Genomic DNA, 26750 nt, shown 5'->3' with positions numbered 1-26750 from the left:
ATTGATAAAACATTGATCAAAATTAAGCTACAATTTATACAAAACAAAAAATCTTTTAATTTGGAGTTTTCTATGAATCAAAACATAATGAAGTTGTCAAAATCATGTTTTACCAAAAATAGCGCCGTTGCTCCCCAGTCTTCTTTGCCGCATCCATCTCTACCTGCAGACTGAGCTTGTGTGTCATCTTCGCGCCAGTTATTCAGCCAATAAAGTGTAGGCCTATGTATTATAAAAATTGCGTCTAGTACTATATAAATTAGAAGGTTTAATTGGTAATTAATAATTAATAAATTATTTCGAACAACCCGACCGACCGTGACATCCCAGCAAACACAGAACGTTGTGAGGACGTCGCCAGTTAGTCGTCATTTGGTCAGCGCGACATTACTTTATGGCAACGTTGTGAGGACGTCGTGGTAAAGTTCCATTTTTTAAATCTTTGCTAACTTCCCAGAAACGTCGTGGGCACGTACTCAAAAGACGTCGCTAGTTAGTCCCATTGGGGACATTGTAGCGACGTGGTCAGCTGGTCTTCAGATAACTTTTAATATTATTGCACTAGATGTATTATTATTATTAAGATACCATTTGAACAGCATATTCTTTGGGAAATATACAAATAAAATAATCAAGCATGTTAAAATAATTATATATATATATGCCATCAGTTTAAGAACAATAAAATAAACAATTTACTTAGCAAATGGTGATAATGTTTGTTAATGAAAGAGAGTACGGGACAAATTAACATTCAAACCTTAAACTAGCAGCGCACGTCACTTTCTGAGTGAAGTGCGCGACGTGCGCGACGTGCGCGTGCCCGTCATTTTGTAACGGTCAACTTCCAGCGGACGGACACGGAGGAAAGGTAAGTCCTATAAATCTACTTTTATTCATAGATTTTAACTGATATAACGTTAAATGCCATCAAAGATGAGTAGTGTTTTGTATTTTTGTAGGTTTTCTCTTTCAATTTAATAAATAAATGCTCTGTTTGGTTAATTAGCTCAAAAGCAGTCTCAGAGGTGGTCTAAGGTAACGTTAACTGTAAAAATCGAATATAACCTTACCTGTTTTAAATTATTTGAAATTTATCACTATAAACTATACAGTGTTAACTTTCTAATAATTAAATTTTTAACCGTAGTAACGTTAATTAGTTTGTTTGAATACCTGCTGCTCGAGCTTGATGATGCTCATGCTAGCCATGCTGTGAACTTGAATATAAACCGATAGAACGTTAAATATAAAGTTTAACATTAATTAGACCGAGGCTGCCGAAATCATGTTCAGTGTAACGTTATGTGGGATTAATAATTTCCCCTTTTCTCCCTCAAGTGGCAGGCTTGTAAATTCTGTCATCTGTTCATTATTGGTGTTGATGGTGTTTTTCACATGCAAGCTTTTTAATGCTAGTTTAATTCTCAAATTGATCTGATACTTTCGTTTCACAAAAAGTAAACAAATTGTTCACTTTCTTAGGGCCTGACAACCACCAGTTGAGTCCATGATTCAGTGAGTTCCTTATAAGGAAATATATTTGTTACCACCTAGTAATTTAAATGTATTATTTATTGCTTTAAAAATGAACACATATATTTATCATCAGGGAAAGAGACAGTCTGGGCAGCAGCAACAAGACAACTATTACAAGTAGAGATGGGTTTCAAGAACTGGTACTAATTTGGTTCCTGACTTGTTCAGTACTGAAAACATTTACATAAGGTACAGGATCAATAGTGCTGCTATCAGTATTCTTGTAACATTGATTCATTACCCTTTAGACACAACCACATATCCTCCAAATCATCTCTGCGTGGATGGCAGCAAGGATCCAGGATCAAGAGATCATTCTTCATGGAGACTGTTCCACAGGAAGCAGTTTCTCCTGGGTGAAAAACTAAACCTGGTTGTTTCAGTATCACTCAGGCAAGACTAAATACTTTTAAATTGATTTCAGTTGGTTATGTGTTTCAGGTCATCCTGACCATTCTGCTGTCCTGGATGTAAGGCCGTGCTGGAACTACATTTCTCGTGATTGAAAGATTTGTGCAGCGGTATCCAGACATATAACGCCCCATCACACGGGGCGTCAACGCCTCTCGTTTACTTTTAAATGAAGTGACGTCAAGGATGGTGAAATTAATTCTAGAAATTAATTCTAAATAGAAGTTGAAGACTTCTCAAGCGCCAATGCAGCCGTCCTCCAGTCAGAACATCTTATGCAAATACCCTAGCGCAGACGCAAGCCAATCAAGTGCATGCAATACCAGAAAACTAATGTGATTGGCTGTCACTATGAGAAGAGACAGTAATTCTGATCCGATATCAGTGTCGTTTTTTGCAAAAAAAATTTTAAATCAATGGAGAATTTTCTATACTTCTGTGTAGGGATGTCAATTTTCAATCATTTCCATGATCGATCGTCGTTTAAATTAATGATCAAATAATCGATTAATCGTTAACCTTAATGCTGCAGTCTATTGCAGTAACACCCAGGATGTGCAGGATGACAGGATGTGCAAAAGTATGTGTGTGTGTGTGTGTATGTGTGTGTGTGTGTGTGTGTGTGTGTGTGTGTGTGTGTGTGTGTGTGTGTGTGTGTGTGTGTATATATATATATATATATATACAACTGTAAAATATATATTTTACAGTAAAGACCAAAAGTTTGGACACACCTTCTCATTCAAAGAGTTTTCTTTATTTTCATGACTATGAAAATTGTAGAGTCACACTGAAGGCATCAAGGGCTATTTGACCAAGAAGGAGAGTGATGGGGTGCTGCACCAGATGACCTGGCCTCCACAGTCACCGGACCTGAACCCAATCGAGATGGTTTAGGGGTGAGCTGGACCGCAGACAGAAGGCAAAAGGGCCAACAAGTGCTAAGCATCTCTCGGGGAACTCCTTCAAGACTGTTGGAAGACCATTTCAGATGACTACCTCTTGAAGCTCATCAAGAAAATGCCAAGAGTGTGCAAAGCAGTAATCAAAGCAAAAGGTGGCTACTTTGAAGAACCTAGAATATGACATATTTTCAGTTGTTTCACACTTTTTTGTTATGTATATAATTCCATATATAATTCCACATGTGTTAATTCATAGTTTTGATGCCTTCAGTGTGAATCTACAATTTTCATAGTCATGAAAATAAAGAAAACTCTTTAAATGAGAAGGTGTGTCCAAACCTTTGGTCTCAAACTGATATATATATATATATATATATAGCACGCGCCTGGACCTAAGTTAACTTCCAGTCTGTGTTGTGTATATCGGTCTGGCTGCAGTGCCTTCTACAAACGCAGTTAAAGGCAAGCTGATGCGTAGACTGAAGTTGGGCTCAGGTGGTTGTGCTGCGGGATGTTTCCAATACATGTATTTATTTTTGGAGACTCGCCACAATTTTAAAACTGATCGATTTTCAAAAAGGCTTCGTTGAATAAACATGAGTAACGTTACGTACTGCACGTTTAATAATTACTAACATTTATATGTTTAAATATCAAAACGAGGCACAGGTGTTTTTATATCGCTGTATTTCTGAAGGAAGACTTGCATGTTATATGCCTGATAAAGCAGCGTGTGAGCGTACCAGCTCTGCTTTGTTTACAGCTGTTACTGGGGAAACCTCTATTTCTCGCACTTTATGTCTATGCTTTAAAACATCTCCTGCTGGCAAAGGATGAATTTACATTTTCATCAAGTCCGCCTGATCCACGCAGCAAACATATTTTGTTTGTTATCAAAAAATATCTACTCTAGAGGGACTTGGCTGTTGTTATTGATTCTATTTGGAAGTCTACCGGTTAGGTTAGGTCCACAAAAGCGCGCGCGCGCAGTAACGTTTGTTTATGTTGTTGCCGTTGAAACTGTCTATATATATATATATATATATATATATATATATATATATATATATATATATATATATATATATGTGTGTGTGTGTGTGTGTGTGTGTGTGTGTGTATAATGTATGTGTGTGTAAAATACATTTCTTTTAAATTTATAGCACAGTAATGAAGGCAGCAACATGTGGTAGATGGGACAGAACAAGAATCTTTCATTGTGCTAATGTATTATAATACGAAAGGGTATGGCTCCTATACAGCGTGCATCGCGTAAACACAACCAGTGCGCAGAATGATGCACTTGAAGCAACACAAAGTCACAGCGTGTAGCATTACTCATAGAAATATTCAAAACACCAAAGGAAGAGTATTATATGTGTTGTGTATTATATGTGTGCAATATTTTTAGCCTTTTCTTTTAACAGTTTTAAATATCAGTTATTGATAGAGAGTTTCATTGTTTTGACTGTAGTAACTAGGGCTGGGATGATACGCTAATCTGCCAATTCAATACTATCCCGATACTTGTGTGCTGATTCAATATATATTTATAATTAGCATTGTGATTATAGTTATATAACTATTGCAATTCATGACTTATCCAAATTGTCTGTAAAATGATGTTTGTTTCTGTAGATTTGAGGGAAAGATTAAAAACAAGGAGGTCTGGGAATGACTGAAGGGAACTGAAAGCAGTGAGGGAAGGAAGTAGTCACCAGAATGTAAGTTCTTTGAGAATGTGTGCTTTGTTTATTACAAGTTGAGTTTTCATTTAAATGTGGCAATGTACACAACTGGTCAAAAGTTTTAAATATATTTTAAAAGTTTAATTTATTTCTATAATGCACAGCTATATAGACCCTTTTACAGTTGGTAAACAAGGTGACGTATTTGTGTGGGCGGGGCTTAGCTGGAGGCAGAAAGATTCCCCTCAACAATTGAACAAACGGTAGCTAGCGAGTTTTCTTAGCTTGTTTTTTTAACAATGGTTGGAGAAAATCTGAGTATATCTGCTTTATCTGAATATTTAAGGTAACTCACTGTCCGGGACCGCGATAATTATTTGAAAAAGTTAACTTTAACGGACGGAACCAGATTGGTCGACCCGTACACAATCACTCATTGGATGGACGATCTGACAGGATTAAGTTACCTCTGATTGAGTGGCCTGACATCTACACTTACCTGATAGAGAAACCGAGAAACTGAGGGTGTATAAATCCTTAGATTAAATAAAGAGTGACATTACAGTAAAATTATTATTAAGATGTAAATATTTTCTAGAAATAAAAATTCTGAAGACTGGAAAATAATTATAAACTTTCTGTATTTATTCTTTCTTACCATGTTCTTAAATTCCAGTCACAATTAATCACAACAATGTATATAAAATGTTCTCCGTCAATTCTGGCAACCAACAACACAACAAGACGACATTTTAAGCTCCTTGAGTAGCCGACCCTGTGTTGGTTTGTATTAGCCGCCTCCAGTTTTCCGTTTGTTTTGCCTCCAGCTAGCGCCGTGACGTACCTGTGACGTCCGCGCAAAAGGGGTCTATATGGAGATACTTCAGTTTTAAGGCGTAGGGCGAACGGCAGGCAGATGTCTACTGTAGGGCCCAATGAAACGCGGACGGAATCGCGGAATCCAGTCATAAAAATGGAATTTACAGTTTAACGCGGAATGTCACGGAATTGGTCAAATTTTAAATGAATTAATCAAAAGTCGGTCATGCACTTACATCAAATCGCGAAATGGACTAATATCTGCAAATATTAACCCGGAAAAGTCTATTTAAATATGAATCCTGCATGTTCTGCGTGTCTGTGTCAACAAATGGAGCAGAAGCGCGTCTTCATTCATTAAACACGGAAGCTCGCATAACGCTCGCGCTGATTTCATTGTCTTTCCTCTCTCTAAATAAAGACGTGAACACATGAGGAACATCTCCAGAACTGCACTGAGAGTCACTTCATGAGCATCTGACCGTTTGATTTGAGTAAGACTAGCTCATATCACATCATAGACTGTGGTATCACATACACAGAACTGTAAAGGTAAACCCGTCAAAATAAAAGTATTTGACAGAAATCTATAAGGAATAATTTTATAAGGAATAATCACACAACATTTCTCCCACATTTTATTTTTAATAGTAAATCCCCTTTGTTTACCAAAAAATAAAGTTTGCTTAATTTTAAATAATTAAAAGATAAATTAAAAGAATGTTTTATGCCTTCATTTGATAATCAGAAAAATTTAAATACACAGAATTTCTGAAGGGAAAAAAAACATTTCACATAAGGCTATTTTAAGAATTGTTTTTAACTAATTAAGTTGTTTTTATGCATTTAAATAATTGCACATGCTAAAAAACAGAATTAGGTAACAATAAAACATATGGTGAAGAAAAAAATAAAATGTTTCATAGGCCCCTTAACATGTAATATTTGCCATATTTGTTTTTGTAAACAAAATTTTTCCTGTAAAGATATCGAGATATATATATCGTATATCGAGATATAGCAAAATATATTGAGATATATTTTTTGCTCCATATCGCCCAGCCCTAGGACGTTGTTTACTTCATTAATGTGTTTTACTGTGTTAATGGAATAAGGATGCGAGTAGGATTCAGTATTCGGTTTCGGCCAAATCTTAAACCGTGGATTCGGTATTCGTCCGAACCCATAAAATCTAGATTCGGTGCATCCCTAAAAAAAAAAAATTGCATGGTTTTGCAGCGTACAGTGTCACAAACAGAATGAGATGATCCACAGGAAAAAAAAAAGTGAATGAAAGATAGGCGAAAGATGGTATATTTGAATTCTGGCGCTCTCTCGTGACGCACTCTGATGCACCTGTCAGCTGATGGAGGTGGAACTTATAGCAATCACCTTTTTCTTAGTTTGTTTTATTTTTCTACAGTTTTTATATATGTGAGAGCGTGTTTTATGCTGAATTACCATTTATTTAATGATTACCATTTGTTTGAGTGCAAATCAGCCCAAATCAGCTCGCTATTACTGTATGATCACGGCTATTCAAAGTGAACGTGTCAATATGAATAGAGAGAGTGGATTATTTACTTTATGGCGCAATTGTGTTATAACCATCTGTATAAGTGGCCATCAGCACATCAGCACTTATTTGCATTGTAATTAATTGTAAATGCTGCATTTCTTATTTTTCTTAAATTATTCTTATTGTATTTTTCTAGTGCTCAAATAAATCACTTATGATGTCTAAGTTTCTGTCTAATGTTTTAAAATTGAAAAAAAAAAACTATGCAATGGTATGTTTAATGAATAAATAGTTTGTAGAAGCCTTCAATACAGTTGGTAAATATTTGTTATATCTGGGGGGTGGTGGTGTAGACATAGTCTCATAAAAATATTCAGATTTGAAACAGAAACTCATGAGACATGTGACTTTCAACCCATTACTTTTCTAGATTTGTAATGTGATGATTTCATGTATTTTTATATCAATTAAAAAAATATTTAAGTGTGGTAAAAAAAATTCAAGGCACTTCAGTGTCTATAACTTTTTATATTTTTGAGCATTATCAAATCTGGTTGATAAAAAGTAAAGACCAAAGGGTTTTCTTTCCAAAGACACCAACATTATGTTTGTAACACACTGAAGTAGGAATTATAAGTTAGGTAGAGCACTTTCAGCTGTGAATCCCATAATGGGGGGTCAGGTTAACAGGTTAAACAGGCCGGGCGGGATTAATAGCCTCGGACCTGCAGCACCGAGGCCAAAATAGTACTGCGTTTCCACTGTCAGGCCAGAAGCTCAGCTGCACTTAAGTAAAACCCACTCTTTACACGACTCTCAGGAACAACGTTATGCAATCCCATAATTTCACCAACAAAGAGAAGCTATCAGAAAACGAATAAGTGACTGGAACTAGCGTGTTCACAAAACGAACATGAAAAAAGTGTCCGTTTGTTTGAATGCTTTGTTAAATATTTAAATCTAAAAGCATCTATAATTATACATTGATCATAATAAATTAATTTTCAGGATTGAAAATGAGTCACACAGAAATAAAGTAGTATGAACATAGCCTGCTTATTCAGTTGAGTCTGTTTCTGTGTATGTGTAGTCACAGTAGCCTATATCCATTTCTATATTCTTTATAAAAGCTCCTGAACAAAAACCTTTATTATATTTTAATGACATAGGTTATGCGAAGCAAACACTTGAGATGAGACTTATGACAGATAAAATATGTTAATAAATAAATACACGATTGTGATACAGAATAAGAAGCTGACATTTTATTTCTTCAAGCAGTCACATTTACCAATGTTTACTGTTGTAATGTTAATGTCTAGCATGTACTCATTGACTAACAATAGTCTTTTATTTCTGCCTTGTATGGTGATTATAATCCACATCGTATCAAGATATTTCAAAAACTTGCTGCTGACTGAAAGTGAGTTTTGAGCTCCACTTAAGGGTTTGGGTGCCTGCTTAGCATCAGTAACCACGCCCCTCCAACTGACAGTGGACAGGCTGTCAGGGTGTTTGCGAGCATTGACAGCGCGTGAAAGTAGGGATGGTGAGGAGGTGCATTTTTGGTTGTGGCACTCACAAAACACTTTCCCATTCCCTAAAATTCCTTCATTACGGTCCAGATTAGAGCTGCAACTAACGATTATTTTTTGTCAACTAATCTAACGATTATTTTTTCGATAGGTCGACTAATCTAACGATAATTTTTATTACAATAAATAATTAATTTAATGTTCTTTTTTTAATTAGCTAATGAATCCTTTGGAGAACTTTACAAAAAAAATATAAGTACAACTTCTAATATAATATTTCAACCTTTATTCATTTTCAACCAATGTGGTTGAAGTTTTTACAGTATAAAATAATAAAGAAGCAAAGAAAACGATTTTACTATTGTAAATATGAGTTTATGATAGCGTTTATAATTAAACCACAGTAGCCATAAATTTACAGTCGTCTGAGACGTCATGAAATGTTCTTTAGCATCACAAACCATAAAATGTAGTCAGGGTTCTGCTATGGTTTAGCATGGTTTCCAGAGATCTGGAGCTGATTCGGGGTAGCTCGGTGGTTTGTGACTGTTGTCTTGCGGCGCGCTGTCTTTTAAGAGGCCGTTCAAATATCACGTCATTTCCAATGTAGGCGCGCAATAAGCGCGCTCATAATGGAAGCGGCGCGGTCGCGACGCACTCTTTTTTTCCAGGCGCGTCCACACCGCATAGAGTTAAAGACATCTCAACTTTTTCTGAATGCCGCAAGCGCAAGAATATCAGACCTGAACCAGGAAGTTGGTCACCAGATCACACGGTAACCAGTTAAACCGTAACCGGAGAGCGCCAAGATGTTTTCCTCTGAGGCGCTCGCGCATCGCAGTTGTGCTGCCGTGGTACACCATGTCGGTTTTGCAAAGGGAACAAAGGGCCGTTTTATTTGTCCTTGTCCTCACGTCGACGTGTTGTTGCAGCACTAGTCCAGATGGCTCGAAGTTTTACATTTCGGGGAAGGAGGGATAACAGCAGCATTCCCACGGATGTGCTCAAAGTACTTCAGGCACAAATGCTTCAAAAATTGGACAGAACACGGAATGGGGTTTGTGAGATATCTGTCATTAACAGTTAATGCGGTCCCGTCAGTGTACAACATTTGGTACCTCACAAAGTTTGACGGTAAATGGGGCTGCAGGCAGTGTTTCAGGCGGCGAGCAATCCCAATCCTCAACAACTGATTGTAAACTTGCGTTGGTCCCACTTTATTAGGTGGCCTTAACTACTATGTATTTACATAAAAAAATAAGTACAATGTACTTATTGTGTTCATATTGTATTGTAAAACACTTTTGCTGCTATTGAGGTGGGATGGGGTAAGGTTAGGGAGAGGGCTGGAGGTATGGGTAAGTTTAAGGGTGGGTTAAGGTGTAAAGTATGGGTCAACAGTGTAATTATGTAATTACAGAAATTAAATACAGATGTAATTACGTGTAGTTTTTAAAAACATAAGTACAATGTAAAAACATGTACACAATAAGTACATTGTACTAAATCATTAATTAAAATGTAAGTACATAGTAGTTAAGGCCACTTAATATAAAGTGGGTCCCTTGCGTTTAGATCTGCCTCCATTTCTGAATGAAACACCTACTTTTCTAGATCCAATCAGGTACTAGTTGGAAAATAAACCGACGCCCACTATTTTCCCTCATTTAGTATTCCGTTTCTCTCGGAAATACATCACAACACTGGAGAAAAGTCGTTTGCAACTTCTGATTCAGGCTGACTTTAAGAAGTTTTTAATGCTGCTTTTATAGCTGTTAGCTTTATGAAATTATCTGCAGTGCTGACACTCTCCAGACATGCAGAAACAACACCCTTGTTCATAACCACTCCTCTAACCCCAGCTGGCCCTCTTTGGCCTAAGGTTTTCGTCAGGCCAAAAAACCCAGGCCGTTGGCACCCACGAGGCTAGTGTTTCCCCCTCGTGGACAAATTTCTTGTGTATTGGGCTGATTATGAAATTTGTGTCATACACACTGCATGCATACCCTAGCTTATGCATAAAAAAGTATGCAAAGAAGTATTTGAAAGAAATTGCAGTTTTGTGTAATTTTGCAACTTGAGCAGACTATTGTGAGTACAATTCACTCTAAAAAAACATATCACAGTCATAAATACAGTGGATAACTGTACGTGTTCATTTGTTGTTGCCTTAAAGCAATATTTTTTCCCAGAATTTCATAACCACTTATCAAACACGCATACTCCTCCCTTTGAAGCTAATAAAGTATATAGAGTTCTAAGGGCGAAGTCATGGCCTAACAGGGAACTACACAGAGACCAAAATGCATATGCAACCTTTTGCAATGACATTGCGACCATCATTTTTTTGAGGTCATTTTTGTACCTTTTGTATGCTTTAGGCAATATGCTATGATTTACTATGAGCATTTATTAAAACATAAATGTGTATTTTAAAAACATTTTATAACGTGCTCTGAGCATTCAACACATCAAGTTGGCTTCAGCCCTGCAATGCGGCAAAGCTCAACTGAGTTGCTGGTTACTCGCGCGCCGTGTTCAGTGCACATGAGAGAGCCACGTCTCACGGACATCAACACTGAACCGAGCTCTCCTTCAGGACGTTCGCGTCCTCCTGCACCTGAACGAACAAATACAAATCGCAGTTTAAACAAACAGAAAAGGATGCGAAAGAGCTTAATTCAGCACCGCAGTGTTCTGGTGTTCAGGGTGCACGCAAAGACACGTCTCAAAGTCTTCTTGCTTTTGTACCGACAAATACATACTAAATGTGTCAAAATACCTGTCTTATAAAGTGTGTTCGAAAAGTCTGTGGTTATGTCTTAAGTAAAGTAAAGAGTTGAGAAAGAAATCGGATGTGTATCATTATAATGGATGCACTGTCTCTTAAAGTGGCCGTGCCTAATTTACTAGCTCTGCTGTCAGTGTCTTTAATGTATGAAAATGAAAGTAAATCACTCACTGCTCTTGACTGAATTACTTTGTAGTTTTATGTAGCAGAAATGAGTCAAATCAGACAAATCAAAGAGTCTATCAGAGCTGTGTGCATTGAAACATGAGCTGAATTCCTCAGGAAGTCATAAATCAGTTCTAGTGCCACAAGAACCAAGCAAGATAACCAACCAACCAACTTGTTCACACAACAGCTTTCAACATTAACACCAATAGAACAATTATTGACAATTTTAATTCGAAGAAGAGATTGTCAAATTTATTGTTCGTGATTGGAATGCAACGCTGGACATCACATGTAAACCCAGGAGATCAAGTTAAATACTTGCATTGACTTCCCCCCCCAGCCAGTGAAACCAGACTGAAATTCCTAAGGGGGAAGGGCTTTAAACCTTTGTCTTCACAGAAAAGTCCTTTGCCAGAGAATGGCAAAGAAACCCTTTTTATACATTATATATGGACCAGAATGAACTCAAAAAAGACTTATGAATGAATCATTCTATTGCTTAACTCCATATTCATTTACGTGTAACCCACACATTTGACTATCATGTATAATCACTTATTGTGTATGTCTTTTGATAACTATAGGATACATAGTCATGTCTAGTATTGAAATAATCGCATTTTCTTGCTTGATATTGTCCTGACAATCATTTATTTGTAAAATATATCATAATCATGTTATAGGAATCATGTCCAAAATTAGACCCTGTGAGGCAAGAACCACATGCTTGGTAAGATAAACAATGATTTATGATACCCCAGACCCCAGGACCATATCTGATTGGTCAAGGCAACATTTGAGGGGTGGCCAACAAGGAAGTTTAAAAACTTTGGACACGATTAAATTTGGCTTTTAGTTCTAGTCTAGCTGCTGCTATTAGCCATGTCGGCTTTTAGTTCTAGCATTGCTTGTGCTATCAGTCATGCCTGCTCTTAGCTTGTAGCTTTGCTACCTAGCTTTAGCTTGTAGCATCTATCCATGCGGTTAGTCATCATGGTTCTTTGAGCGCGGTTCCAGCGTGCCTGCCTGCTGCTACTTATGCTACAATGAGAAGGAACACAACCTAGTCTCGTCAAACTTTATTTCTTTTCTTTTCCGTTTGAGAGTTTCGTGTTCTGAGTTAAGTTTTGTAACGTCGACCTCGTCTGCGCGTTTGAACTCCGACCAGCCACACAACTCCAGCTTCAGCCAACGCCCAAGCACGGGCTCCCCAAGACGTCACTTCAGCCAACTGAACTTCCAGCCAATCAGCGACACCGGGATACCCCTTTCAACTGGAGTCCCTTTCACAGGAAACTAAGGCAACGTATCCCCAGATATTTGTTGTGCTGGTGTATCTAATATAATTTTAGTCACATTGAGGAACTCAATGCAAGGGCTAATTACGTGATTGATGGTTGTTCATGTCTATGCAATTTAACGTATTGCTGTAAACTTGGGATTCCATATTTCCATTCTCTTAAACTCATCTTTCCCTAACTTTCGATATTCCTGCAACTTGTGTGAATGTGTGTGTGCGTGCGTTTATGTGTTAGATTAGTTTATATGTCTTAGATTTATCTAATAAAGCCTTATTCATATTGAAAAGAGAAGTATCTTGTGTTTTGTGCTTACAAGTTAATGTCTTAAGCTGCCGATCTTGTTACTGTGCTAATTGATAGTGTTTCACTATAGTTTGGATATTAGTATCCAGCGCAGATTTGATGTTAAACGGCTAGTTCACTGAATCGCAGGGCGTCTCCGTGACCAGCCGTGAAACAGTGATTCTGTTCAAATTCCCTTTAAAATCTTAAATGATTCCCTTTGAGCTAAATTGACCTGTTTCCCTTACATTTAACAAGAATTTATCCACAGTCAATCCAGAAATCAGATATAATTGATTAAATTGTTTTACTGGTGGGTGCAGGACACTACTTCATTTATGTAAGTGAGTATAGAAAAAAAAATACAGCGAACTGTGAAATATTATACCTAAAAATTCTTCATACTGTAAACCAAGGGTTTTTCAAACTGTGGGTCGCGACCCACTTGTGGGTCACAGAATGGAACAAGGTGGGTCGCACAAAGTCACTTGGCTGCAGCTAAATTTGCATTTCAATGACACACACACTCACACAGTTCAGAAGTCTAGGGCTGCACGAATGTGACGAGTGGGGCGGGGCCGAGAGCCGTGGGAAGTGAGTGAGGCCTGTGGAGTGATTTGGAAATGAGCGACACCTGCGAAACTCACTGGTCTCGAGAACCCCGGAGGAGATTGGAAGGATACAAAAGATGAGCTACGACAGTGAAGGACGAGAGAGGATATCCTTAGTGTGATATTCAAATTGCAATTAAGTCCGCGTGCGTTGCGTGTTCTGAAGCGAAGGTCTTGGAGTAATGTCATTAAAAGGTTCAAGAAATCTTTTGAAGATACTGCTGATTTTTTTTTTTTTAAATGAGACACATCTGTTTATTATAACTTTTACCTGTTTCACAATTATTTTAATCTCCAAACTGTTTTAGATAGTTCTGCTTGGCTTCACACACGGAAGGATTATGAATGCATTTTCTGCAACAAAACACAGCAGAACAGATTGCAGTTCACTGGAGTGAGCCTGCTTCACGTTTTTATGGACACTACATATTTTAACGTCTGTAAACAAAAATTTAAAAAAATTAAATGTAGCAACAATGGGATGTACAGAATAATTAACTCAAATGATATATAGGGAATTTGAATAATTAATCAGGAATATGATTAATATATATATCTCATATGACAGTTACAATAAATTTTATTGATTATGAAAAATAGCTCAATTGTCTATAATAGCACAGGGCACTGTAATTTACTCATTAATATGTCAATATTCCATTCTTCATATCAATTATTGTGATATCTCTTACTGTAAATCAAACAGTGGTTTGTCCAGCAAACCAGATTGACCTATCAATCTTCAATAAAGTTATCACTTCTTATAGTTCAAGGAAAAATATTCTCTGGCCATGAAAACATTATCCTATCCTTATGATAAATTTAGTTTCTAAATTTAAAGCTTGTAGCTAAAGATCAGACATCTCAGTGACTCGTAATGTGAGCAGGGTGGTGGAGACAAGAATCATGAATATATGGGTTTTAATAATTGACTAATAATACATCGAAACTACAAATCACACAGAGTAAATATGCGTACGACAATACAGACAGTAACCTTTGTACAAGACATAACGGAATCCAAATAAGGGAGAGAGAGAGAGAGAGAGAGAAAGAGAGAGAGAGAAAATGAATGAGATCACAGAATGAGCTCAGGTATGGAAATCACAGTCAGTAACCCTTCTCAGCCAACAACGGATCAAATCATAACAACACTCTTGCATGGCCCAGCGTGCGTGCGCTGGTCCTTTTGAAAACAGCGTGCGTGTGCCGGAGGCCGTGTGACACGCGTGTGAGCTGCGCTGGATCTTGGCGTGAGCGTGGAGCAGCGGGAGCGGGCCTTTGTTCTGAGAGCAGCGTGTCCGTGAACGAAGAGCGAGAAGAAGAGAGAGAAGGCGGACCTTGTTCGGTCGATTCTTATGGCTTGGAATGGTTCACGCCTCTTTTCGCGTGACCAACCAATGAACGTGCGCGATCTGAAGCGGAGGGAAAAGTTCCTTTGTCTCTGTGGAGACACCCACCCTAATGATTAAGGGCTTGTCAGATTTCATCAGGGATATTCTAGCAAGTTCGTAATTCCAGAATAATAATTTTTTCATTACTTTGCTTTAGATAAGTGGGTCTGTCAAAGCATGACGATTACAAGAACACCAAACAGTACATATATATAACTGATAGAAACACGAAGTTACATTCAAATGCAGAATTACACACATTTAAAGATTAACACACGCTAATAAATTGCAGATAGTCCCAATTTATATGGGAAACATCTAATGTACCAAAAAGAAATACATAATACATTTAGAAAACATAAAAACAAAAGGTAATAGTTTAGAATGCATTGGGAAAAGAAACCAGTGACTTGGCTTTTCTCCTGTCCTGTTGCCCAGCGGGGTCATAAAGTTTATATGAGCTGCAAAGGAGTGGGGGTTACATAAACATGACTATTTGAGAAAGAGTTAGAATGAGGAGAACATTTCCACTTATAAGTCAGCACTTTAACCATTTACCCAGGATTAACCATTTTTATGCAATACACAAACATTCAAAATACGTATTAATAAGGACTTACAAAAGTAAGGAACTTTAAGAAACGTTTCTTTTTGTGTGTGTGTGTTAAGGAATTTGGGGGGGTTTCAGGTCTCCTTTGAGGCTCGCATGGGTATCGTAAAATAATTTAAGTCCAGCCAGGCTGGCGCCAGGCCAGGCATTTAATGCAAAAAGGGTTTCATTTGTATGCCTGAATTTAACCCATGAATCGATGACCTGCATATCTGTTACATAAATATTAGTAGTGCAATTTTTCAGGTGTACTCTAAAATAAAATGGTTATTTTTCTTAAATACTTAATTTTTGTCATCAAACTTTTGAGTAAGATTAGGCTTAAAGTAATGTCAACCTTTTTTCTTTTTCTTTTTTTTGGTGGGTCGTGAAATAGATTACACTTGTCTAGGTGGGTCGTGGAATGGAAAAGTTTGGGAACCACTGCTGTAAACTACCAGTGAAATGTAAAAAAAAATAGGGACCTGACCATGTTTTGCTTAAGTGTTTCTTTCTTTAATTGCTAATGCAATCTTTTCACACCACAGACTGAACAAAATTAAGCCTTGCTTGCTTGGTAATTGTACAACAAAGTATAGATAGTTGTGTAAATATTGTCATACTGACAGTTTTGGTTGATTCCATTACATAATTTTCTATCAACCTTATCTGACATTATCAAGAGGAAGTTGTTCTGACACAGTTTAACTCGGACAGGTTTCTGCAGGGTTTAATCAGTCAAATTTAAGACTTTTTAAGACGTTTTCATGACTATTAGGGTTTGAATTTATGACCTACACGAATTACGATAAATAACTTCAATCATTAAAATTCCTTTCAAAAGTATTTTTTTATTATTGACTTTCATTTCGAATAATAAAACTTGTTACTTTCAGAGTTATTCTATTATGTCTGAAGATTAAGAAACTGAAGCCTTCGCCTTCTTTTTCTTGAGTATCAATAACACAGGAACACTTAACAATTGTAACATTGTAAAGTAACATTGTAAATTAACAATTATTTTATGGCATTACTTTCCAAAATAACAAGTGTTATTGGTGTTTGGTCACAGTATTCAACACCCACAGGTAGGGCCGTAGCTGGAGTTTGCGGGGCCCCACTGAAGGTTGTACCAGTGGGCCCTGTTTGAAATTGTTTCATTTGTATGTTCGTTGATTTTTATTTATTTTTGCTATTTACACAATGTTTAATTTTTTTTTTCAGGTTTTCAGGTGTCCAGGTACAGAAACCGAATAATTAAAATGTAAAATAGCACTGGATAATCTTCAATGTAAAAATTAAATATACAAATCAAACCAAAATTTATTCAGACACTTCGAACATTTCTCACATTATTGCAGTTTATTTGCTATTGCTTCTAAAATGGTTATAAAATATGACAAGAATTTAGAGTTAAACTGTCAGAACAAATTTGTCTTGATAATAAGAAATGTATACGTAATGGGTTACAATCAACCAAAACTACAGAACTGTTATTATGAAAATATTTACACAACTATCAATACTTTGTTGACCAATTACCATGCAATGTTTAGTTTTGTTCAGACTGTGGTGTGAAAAGGTTGCATTAGCAATTCTGAAAAAAAATGCATGGTGCTTTATAAAGTGCTGAATAATTTTTGTTCTCAATTTTATAGATAGATAGATAGATAGAACATTTATATCTATCTATTTCACTAGTAGTTCACTGTATGAAGATTCTTTGGGTATAATATGTCACAGTTTGCATATACTCACTTACATAAATGTATTAGTGTCCTGTACCTACTAGTAAAATATGTATATCAAAAATTATATCTGGAGTCTGGATAATTTTTGGTTTGACTGTGCATAAATTCTTGTTAAAACTACAAAGTAATGCAGTCAAAGGGAGTGAGTGATTTTTCTTTCATTTTCTTGGATTAACATTATAGCAGCTAGTAGCTAAATTAGGCGCGGTCACTTTAAGAGACGATGAACGCATCTTTTTCCTCAGCTGTTTACTTTCACTTAAGACATAACTGACAAATAACTGAAAAAACAAAAGTTTTTTTTCGAACATACTTTCTAAGGCGGGTATTTTGACATATTTTGTATGTATTTGTCGGCACAAGAGCAAAAAGAAGCAAATTCGGTTTACAAGCGTTTTGAGCCGCCTTTCTCAGCGTGAGCCCTGAACACCGTGGTACTGAATTGGGCTCTTTCACATCCTTTTGTTTGTTCAAAACTGCGATTAGTATTTGTTGGTTCATGTGCAGGAGGGACTGTCCGTGATACCGCGGCTCTCTCTCCGCACCGAACACAGCGCGCGAGTAACCAGATATTCAGTTCAGCTTTTCCGCATCTTGTGTTTGGATGCTTGATACCGATTGTTAGCGACGGGCTTGAGCCAGCTACTAAACGCACGGTCTTCGAGCCATAGATCGTTAAAGGTACATTTTCCCATTGTGATAGCCAGGATGATTTCAATTAAGCTAAGCAGTGACTCAGTATGATACAGTATGTTCGGAGTTCGCGCGGGTTTCAGTGAAAGTCCTTCTGACAAGTCTGTATGCTGCCGCATGGACCTTGTAGTTCCGGAACGCTATGATACCAGTGTGATACTACTCAGATTCATCATACAGAACTACAACAGGCGAAACAAAGGAACGCTGCGAGCGCATTTTTATGGAAGAACAAATTAATGGACTAGCATATCAATTTAAAACGTGGCTAAATGTTTTTTGTATGGGAAATCCGGACGTTTTTATGACTTTTATGGCCTTAAATTCTTATTGTTAAATTTATGACCCCGCGGAAACCCTGTCGGAGTTCTTGTCATATTTTATTATCAATTTCTAAACTATAGCAAATAAACTGTGATAATGTGAGAAAGTGTCTGAATACATTTTGGTTTGACTGTGTATTTTATTTTACAGTGAATAATATGCAGTGCTATTTTAAATTAGTTTCTGAAAAAAAAAAAAGTAAACATTGTGTAAATAGCACAGATAAATAAATAGAATGAACATACAGTAAATATTAAACCATTTCAAACAGGGCCCACTGGTACAACCTGTACCAGGGCCCCTCTAACCCCAGCTACGGCCCTGGGTTAAGGTAGCAAGACAGAGCAATGCACTGTGTGTACTGTAAGAATTGAAACAAGAAGGCATGTGGTTTAAAAGATGGCAAGTATAACAAAAAGCACATCTGTATGCAATACAGTTTCAGTATTATCCAGAACGGCTTACTATAAAAAATCTGTGCGACCAAATCATGTTTTGCGCCAGTAACTGAAAAAGTTAGTCCCAAGTGCCACCAGTGGAAAAGGTTAGTGTAGTTCCCTGCCAAATGGTTAGAGAGTTTGACTCCCAACCCACAAAGGTTGTGGGTTTGAGTCTCGGGCCGGCAATACCACGACTGAGGTGCCCTTAGCATGGCTCCGGACCCCCAACGCAACATAAATGGCTGCTCACTGCTCCGGGTGCGTGTATGTTCACTGCTGTGCAGAGGTGGGTAGAGTACCCAAAAACTGTACTCAAGTAAAAGTACTAGTCTTGAATAGTTACTTGAGTAAGAGTAAAAGAGTATCGGATAAAAAAAATCTACTGAAGTAGTTAGTTACTACAGGGGTTCCCAAACTTTTCAGACCGCGACCCCCAATATTATTGCTGACGACCCGCGACCCTCGACCCCCCTCCCCCTCCTCCTCTCTGTGTTTCCGTCTTGTGAGGATTTGCGATTTGGTTACAGAGCAAAAACAAAAAGGAACACAATCTCTAAGCCAGGCTATTTTATTAACAAATTATGGACAAAAACAAATACATCCATAACTGTGAAATGCTTACAGACAGAATACGAACAAGGTGCCTATAACACGCATACAACAATAACTTTGTATTCAGAAAAACGCCTTACATACATGTATGGATTTCCCAATCAGGACCCAGATTTGGTCAATGGGTGGAGCAGATAATTGTATATTTTTATAATTTTAATTTCATTTTTAAGATTACAAGTAAACAGCATTCAAGACTGCAAGAGTTCCAATCTATATGGGCCTTAGTACTCTTTTGGATGTTTTTTTTTTTTTTTTGTGATTGCGTTGTTTGTGTAATATGTGCTAAATTGTGAATAATAAAAAAAAAAAAAAATAATAAAAACGCCTAATGTGATGGATGGGCGCTGTGCGCGGTGCAAAGCAGGTCCACTCTAGGTTTAATTTTGGAGATCGCCACCCGCGGATCATCTTCCACGTTAAGCCGTGACCTGTGTTTATTCTTAATGTAAGTCAGCGCGGAGAATGTCTTTTCACATAAATATATTGAGCCAAATTGCAAGAGGACATCCAACGCGGCTTTCGACAACTGTGGATATTCCAGCGCGACAGAAACCCAGAACTCATCCAGCGTCTTGCCGTCAAATGCAGTCCTCAGGGTTCGATCGGTTGAAAGTTCTATCAGCGCATCTTCCATATCTGACACCAGATGATTTGCCGTGGTTACATTAAATGGTGACCTTATCCAGTCATATCGGGAGCGTCTCCTTCAGGGAAATACTTATGAAAGTGATCTGGATAAATCCAGATTAAAAATTATTTTTTCATTGTGCTCACATAGCTATTAGATGGTGAAAAAATTACAGAGGGATTTATGGATATCTACTTATGTTATCCTGTAAATCAGAATATACTATCAATCAATAGCCTTAAAAAATGATTTTCGCCATGTTTTTTTGTAATAAAATGTTATATAAATCAGGCTAGGAATAATATATTTACAAATCCCTCTGTAAATGTCTTCATAATATAACTAGGTACAAGACTGGAAAGTTTGGTGTATATAGGTGCTACTAAAGTGGAGATTTCGTACTTGGAGTATGAGAGAAAGGTCATTTTGAGAAAACAGGCTTTAAAGATTTATCATCAGTCAATGAGATTGCGCATTCATCCCTTTTACTTTCGCGATTGGTTGCTGATAAAAAGGAAATGACCATATTTGGATCTGACAGCATTGTACAGTGAAGAGAGAGCTTTCCGGCCGTGCCTGTGATGAAAGAGAGCAGACAGAAATCGCGGATCGGCAGGATGATTTACAACGTTAACTTTTGTTGAATTCACGCGAAATCTACAGACGCAAACAGACAAAGTGTAATAAAATAAAGACCTAAATGTGTATTTCGGACTTTTTTTTTCACCATCTCGAATTAACACATATATATTTAAAAAAAAAGTTTCTGTAAATCATCTCGCGACCCTCCGCTCCCCACTCTGTCGTGACCCCCACTTTGGGAACTACTGAGTTACTAGTTACTTTGGGTCATATATACTGAGCCTATTTTTATTTACATATAGATAAAATGTATGTAATGTATGTGTGTGTGTGTGTATAAATGTATATATTTCATCTGCCTTTACTCCAATTTATGTAATTTATTATAAAACCCTGTCTGTTTACTTAAGTAACAGATATAGGTGTCATGCCATAACATTTTAAATACGACTGACTTTATATTAAATGTGAATTTAACATTGAAAGTTAATGTGTTATAAATATTGCTACTAATCTTTCATTGTTCAGAAAGAGCGCAAATAACATTTACATTATTAAAGATCATTTTCACTGACAGTCTAGAGTTCAATCACTCTCAGAAACCATTAAAATCACTGAAACTGTTAACAATGTGAAATCAATATCTTAAATATAGATTCGTACACACATCTGCACTTTGTTGTTTCTGACAGGAGAATTCGCCAGAAAGAGGTATTCAGTCAGTGAGCGAGTGAAGGAAGCACCGGCATTTTAGTGATGACTCATCGGAACAATTCTGATTGGCAATTGCATTCAAAAACTCAACTGAATCGTGTGTGATTGGTTATAATGGGCAGCGCTGTAAAAACGAGTCAAATAATAGCCTTTGCAGATTTGCTTTCAATTCAGTGCAGTTCCATAGCCCCGTTTTCAACGCTGCTGATGTTCTTAAACGTTACAACTCTGAGTGAACCGCTTCAGACGCTCAGCGCATGCGGCAGGGAATTGAATGACTCATTCAAACTGATTCATGAACCAATTCACTCGTTTGCCAATTGGTTTGATCAAGCCTTTGAACAGAATTGACTCAAAAGAATAAATCATTCGCAAATGGGCATCGCTCATTGCCCAGAGAAGAGTAGACGGCGCGTTTGGAATAAACTGAAGCATTTATAACATTTATAGCATTAAGATAAAGTAACGAGAGGAGCGTCGCCCACAGTAACAAAGTAAAAGTACAGATTTTTCCCAAAAAATTTACTCAAGTAAGAGTAAAAGTACCCATTTTTAAATAAACTCCGAAAAGTATTAGTTACCCCAAAAAATTACTCAAGTAAATGTAACGAAGTAAATGTAACTTGTTACTACCCACCTCTGCTGCTGTGTGTGTGCACTGATGGGTTAAATGCAGAGCACGAATTCTGAGTATGGGTTGCCATACTTGGCTGAATGTCACTTCACTTCACTGTATAACCTAGCATACATAGAAAAAAGAAAAAAAACTAAATATTTTGGGTTTTAGCCTATGAACTTACTGCTTAATTAACTGGCTACAAAAAAGTAATTTTTTCGAGTAGCTGGGACTAGGGCTGTTCGATTAATCGAAATAAAATCGCGATTTCAGTGTGCGCGATTTCTAAATCGCCTTATAGCATGATTTTCTGCAACCCTTAACTCCCGCAGTATGTTATCTGAACCAATCAGGATGCAGCGCACCAGAGTGGAGCGAGAGAGCAGAGCAGACTGGGCATATGCGTAACAGGTTCACACACTGTCTGTGATGCGTAGCCTTTTTTTTTCAAGCACATGTTAACGGAACAGAACGTTCACACTGCACACGATAAAAACATGAGAACAGAAAATGACACGTTTGACACGTTGTAAGGCAGCATATATCTGATCCTTATACAGTCAATGATCTGAGCACGCGCATCTGGTTTTGTTAACAGAGCAAAGGAAATCTGCGTTCGAGTCAGTGATGCGCGGGTTGATCCAAAATGAGCGGGTGCCTGCGGTTAAGAGTCATCCAATAATATTTTTTACGATAATTGGGTCGCGGTCGCATTTTTGAAATACATAGGCCTACATTTTATTGGCTGAATAACTGGCATGAAGATGACACACTAACTCAGTCTGCACATATGGAGGCAGCAAAGAAGACTGCATGGGGAGCAACGGCGCTGTTTTTGGTAAAACATGATTTTGACGGCTTCATTATGTTTTGTTTTATAGAAAACTGTTTTTAAAGATTTTTGTTTTGTATTAATTTGTTTCTTAATTTTGATCTATTGCCGCGTTTCCACCGAAATTACCCGGAACATTTGTACCAGGAACTTTTTTTCCCAGGAACTTTTTTCCCCCCAGACCTGTTGCTTTCTGCGTTTCCACCGCGGTGTAAAGTACCGGGTAGATTAGGCAAATAGACTGGTGACGTAGGTCTGCGCGCGTTTCTCAATACAAAGTACCACTGATAAAAAAAAAAAAAAAGTACGCTGATTTTGGACGTGCATCCTTGGTAGTTGGTTCAGACTTTGTGCATTCGACTGGGGAATGTGATGTCTGCAACTACGCAAGTCCGGTAAATCTATAAACAGCAGCGTAACTATATACTATATATATGATACTTGATAACTTCAGTCAGCTCGTCTTGGCTACTGCAATTTTCCCTACTGTATATTTACAATAAAACGAAATATGATATGAAATACCAATGCCTCCTTTCGTTTTCATTTAAGCATAATAACAACTGCAGAAATGTACTTAGTTCAGGGAAATGTGTATATGCAGCCATTTCAATGAAACGAAATATTATATAAATTTGCCTTATTTATTTTCATTTTAACATATAGATAAATTGAATACAGACCAAAGAAAACCTGTTAGATTTACCCCGCAGCTGAATTATATGTTATGTTTTAACCACTAAAGACACATCAGAGCCAGCGGCGCATATCAGAAGGTCTATCCCAGGAGAGGCTGCTCTCTGCGTATAAATGAGGACTGAGCTCCCGCTGATCGAGTGGAGCTCATCGTCTATGAGATCGGCGAAACACATTTTTAAATAGGCGCTGTCTTTATAAATAAACAACAGATTTGAGTTTCAAACAACTACATTCTCGCCTGAAATACTTTTAAAATTACATTTCATGACACAATAACAGTAATATTTTGAAAATGTTGATCCGAATAAATGGTGGTTGAACTCAACCAATGCTGCGTGAACTCAACCAATCAGCATGTTTAGCGCCAAAGTCCCGCCCCCGAAAGTTCCGGAACTTTAAAAAAGTACCACCTCGCCAGCAGGGACTTTCTGGGGGGCATTTTTTTACCCGGAACTTTTATTTAGTTCCTGGTTCCTGCGGTGGAAACACACCAAGTACCGGACCAAGTCCCTAGTTCCTGGGTAAAGTTCCTGCGGTGGAAACGCGGCTAATGTTTTATCAATCAGTTGCCCGTATTTAATAAATAAGCAAATATATAGCCTAGCAGAAAATGTAATGAGGCACCGACACGAACACTTGCATTGCATGTGAACTAAACTCAGCGTGTGCCTCAGATTTGAGAAATATATACGATATATATTAAAGACAGCTTGAAATGTCTACTTTTAAACGAAAATATTCAAACCAAAATAAAAGGGCTACTGATGATGTAATCCATTTGAAATGTGCATTTCTCTCTGGCGTTTATGGCGAGTCTGCATCGTCAACTTCATCTCAGCAGCGACACAGAAAACACCAGTTTATTACTAAACAATAAAAGGACTCCTTGCATATTTCCGAACCAGCAGGCCATTCTGGGTTGAGCGAGACCCCATGGAATGAGCGAGCGGATCGGAATATTCAGAAATGCGCTCTCTGCTCACGAGCTCGGATCAGAACAAACCCGAGCCTCACTGTCTGCTGACCTTGCAGAAACATACAAATAGACATAGCCAGACTAGACTATTTTAGTACAAATTAAGAGCTTACTGATGATTTTTTTTTATAATTCTTGACAAAATTATAGGCTAATATATTAAGTTTTGTTGTTGTTGTTGTTTTTTTGCCTAGTTAGTTTTGCCTATGTTCCTATGGCCCAATGACGCTACGATGAGCATTTAACTGCTTTTTAAAAATGCGGGTCAGGAAGTGGGTCGGGTACAATATTTAATTTCTATTTTTTTGCGGTCCAAGTTGCGGGCAGGTTAGTTAAAAACATCAGTCAGGTGCGGGTTATTAATACACTGACCCGCATCACTGGTGCGAGTGGAAAGATTTGCACTAGCGCATGATTTTAATGTGCTTTCGCATTACAATAATGTGCTCTCATTGCAGCTTCTGTATACGCGCTGCAGATGGAGTGCAGTGACCCTTGGGCAATAAATATATTGGGCAAAACATATAACACCTGAGGCACCGCTACAGTGAGCTAGAGATAAAGCTCTCATTGGTTTTATTTTGGAAATGGGTTTAAAATTTAAACTGAATGCATTTATGACTGTAAAGCATGTGTGTGTCAAAATCGTGATTAAAATCGAAATCGCAAAATTGATCGAAAAATCGTGATAGGTTTTTTTTGTCCATATCGCACAGCCCTAGCTGGGACATGATATCATGATAATTTTCTGATCGGCCATGGAGGAAGGAAAATAGGATCTTATATGACACCATTTCAAAGAAAATAACTTATGAACTGTTCTTTACATAAGTACTAGACAAATAAGACTTAGTGGTATTTATAACAAGCAAAAGTTATGTGATTAGCATACATTTTTATCATAATGTGGAAAAGAGTACCTTTGACACTTGAACCATAATACATCTGTGTTATACAGGAAAAACCGAACCACAATATAAAAGTAAAATTATTGTGTAAAAAAAAAGAAAAAAAGAGAGGAAATGGACAAACAAGCAGCAGCCATTGTAAATTGAGTTTTAGTTTGTGATATACAAAAGTAAAGCTACTTAAGTATTTGGTGCAGGTTAAAACCTAAAACGTGCAATACAAATAAGCACAATGGAATAAATATTGCATTTTCACAAAATTGTAAAATACAAGAAAAACACTTCAGAAAGATACTTAAAAGAATTTACCTTAGCTTTACTCCATAAGACACTCCCTGAATCTGCTGCTTGCAGAACAGAAGAAAAAAAATATAAATTGACTTAAAGACATCACAAGTCTATATGCCTAAAAGGTTTATATACATATATATATATATTTTTTTTTTTTTTTTTGACTGCAAAAACGGATTTCAATCAGTCCTAAAATCCTCTTTTCCCATTTAGTTGGATTGATTAATAGTGGCTTCCCACCAAGGAATGAGAGCTTGAGTCATTTGAAAATCTTGGTGGTTGGAAAGTTATGTGTGGAATTCAAAGGGGGTTGGGAATGGGGTCCCTTCAGATAAGGAGTAAAGGCTATAAGATATTAACGGTAACACGTAATAAAACTGTCAGTCTCATCTGAGAGAACGAAACAACTTAAAAACCACAGTGTCTTAAAGATAGAATTTCTACAGTTAAGGACATCATCTTATTCAATTTTAATAAGTGCAACATGAAAGCTTTTTAAGGAGAGTTCGGTACAGGGCAGCTGCTGTCGTCCGTTGAAAAAAAAAAAAAAAAAGAAGACACAAAAGAAGAGGCCCACCCTCCCAAACAGGAAACAGCCAAATGTCACGAGCAGGAACTAATATAATTTTATGCCTGAGTGAGCACATTTCACCCCATCTCAGGAAATGAAATTACAGAATGAGATTTGAATTGGGCTTCTGTTGCACTCACCGATGATCTTTCCCAAACGCATCATCAAAGGCTTGAGAGAGACGCTTCAGTCTCCGGAGGCCTTTGGATACACAATCCAGATCCTTATCAAATTGCCTGAGACAGAATAGAGAGGACCATTATGTGATACCATGTGTTCATATCTGCAGCACTGTCATCCCAAATGTTTTGGTTTGTTTGAACTCAGAGGGAGTGTCAGGCACATTAAATAAAGCATTAACTGCTTAAGTCATTTGTGCATTAATGCATATTAGAGATGCGAACCGTTTAAAACGATTCAGTTCGATTTGGTGAACTGAATGATTCGTTCACAAACCGGATATCCAGACTGCTTTGTTTTGAACTCTCTCACACAAAAGACACAGAAGAGAAGACAATGCTGAATAAAGTCGTTGTTTTTACTATTTTTGGATCAAAA

At 37.3% G+C, this 26750-nt stretch overlaps 1 protein-coding gene across 7 annotated transcripts in view; it reads right to left on the bottom strand.

The window, feature by feature from the left end:
* Positions 1–26750, bottom strand: part of LOC127985986 (uncharacterized) — a 64736-nt gene that overhangs the window by 35685 nt on the left and 2301 nt on the right. For 2 of the 7 annotated variants that reach the window (XM_052588212.1, XM_052588208.1), the window contains exons 4-5: positions 26333–26428; positions 25640–25674 (exon numbers count right to left, since the gene is read on the bottom strand). In XM_052588212.1, the coding sequence (XP_052444172.1) occupies positions 25647–25674; positions 26333–26428 (124 nt within the window). In that variant the 3' untranslated portion in view covers positions 25640–25646. The other 5 variants (XM_052588211.1, XM_052588210.1, XM_052588213.1 and 2 more) reach the window with 5 other exon arrangements.

Source organism: Carassius gibelio, chromosome B21, assembly GCF_023724105.1.
Source record: "Carassius gibelio isolate Cgi1373 ecotype wild population from Czech Republic chromosome B21, carGib1.2-hapl.c, whole genome shotgun sequence".
NCBI classification, from domain to species: Eukaryota; Metazoa; Chordata; class Actinopteri; order Cypriniformes; family Cyprinidae; genus Carassius; species Carassius gibelio.
This window is presented reverse-complemented; position numbering and strand designations above follow the sequence as displayed.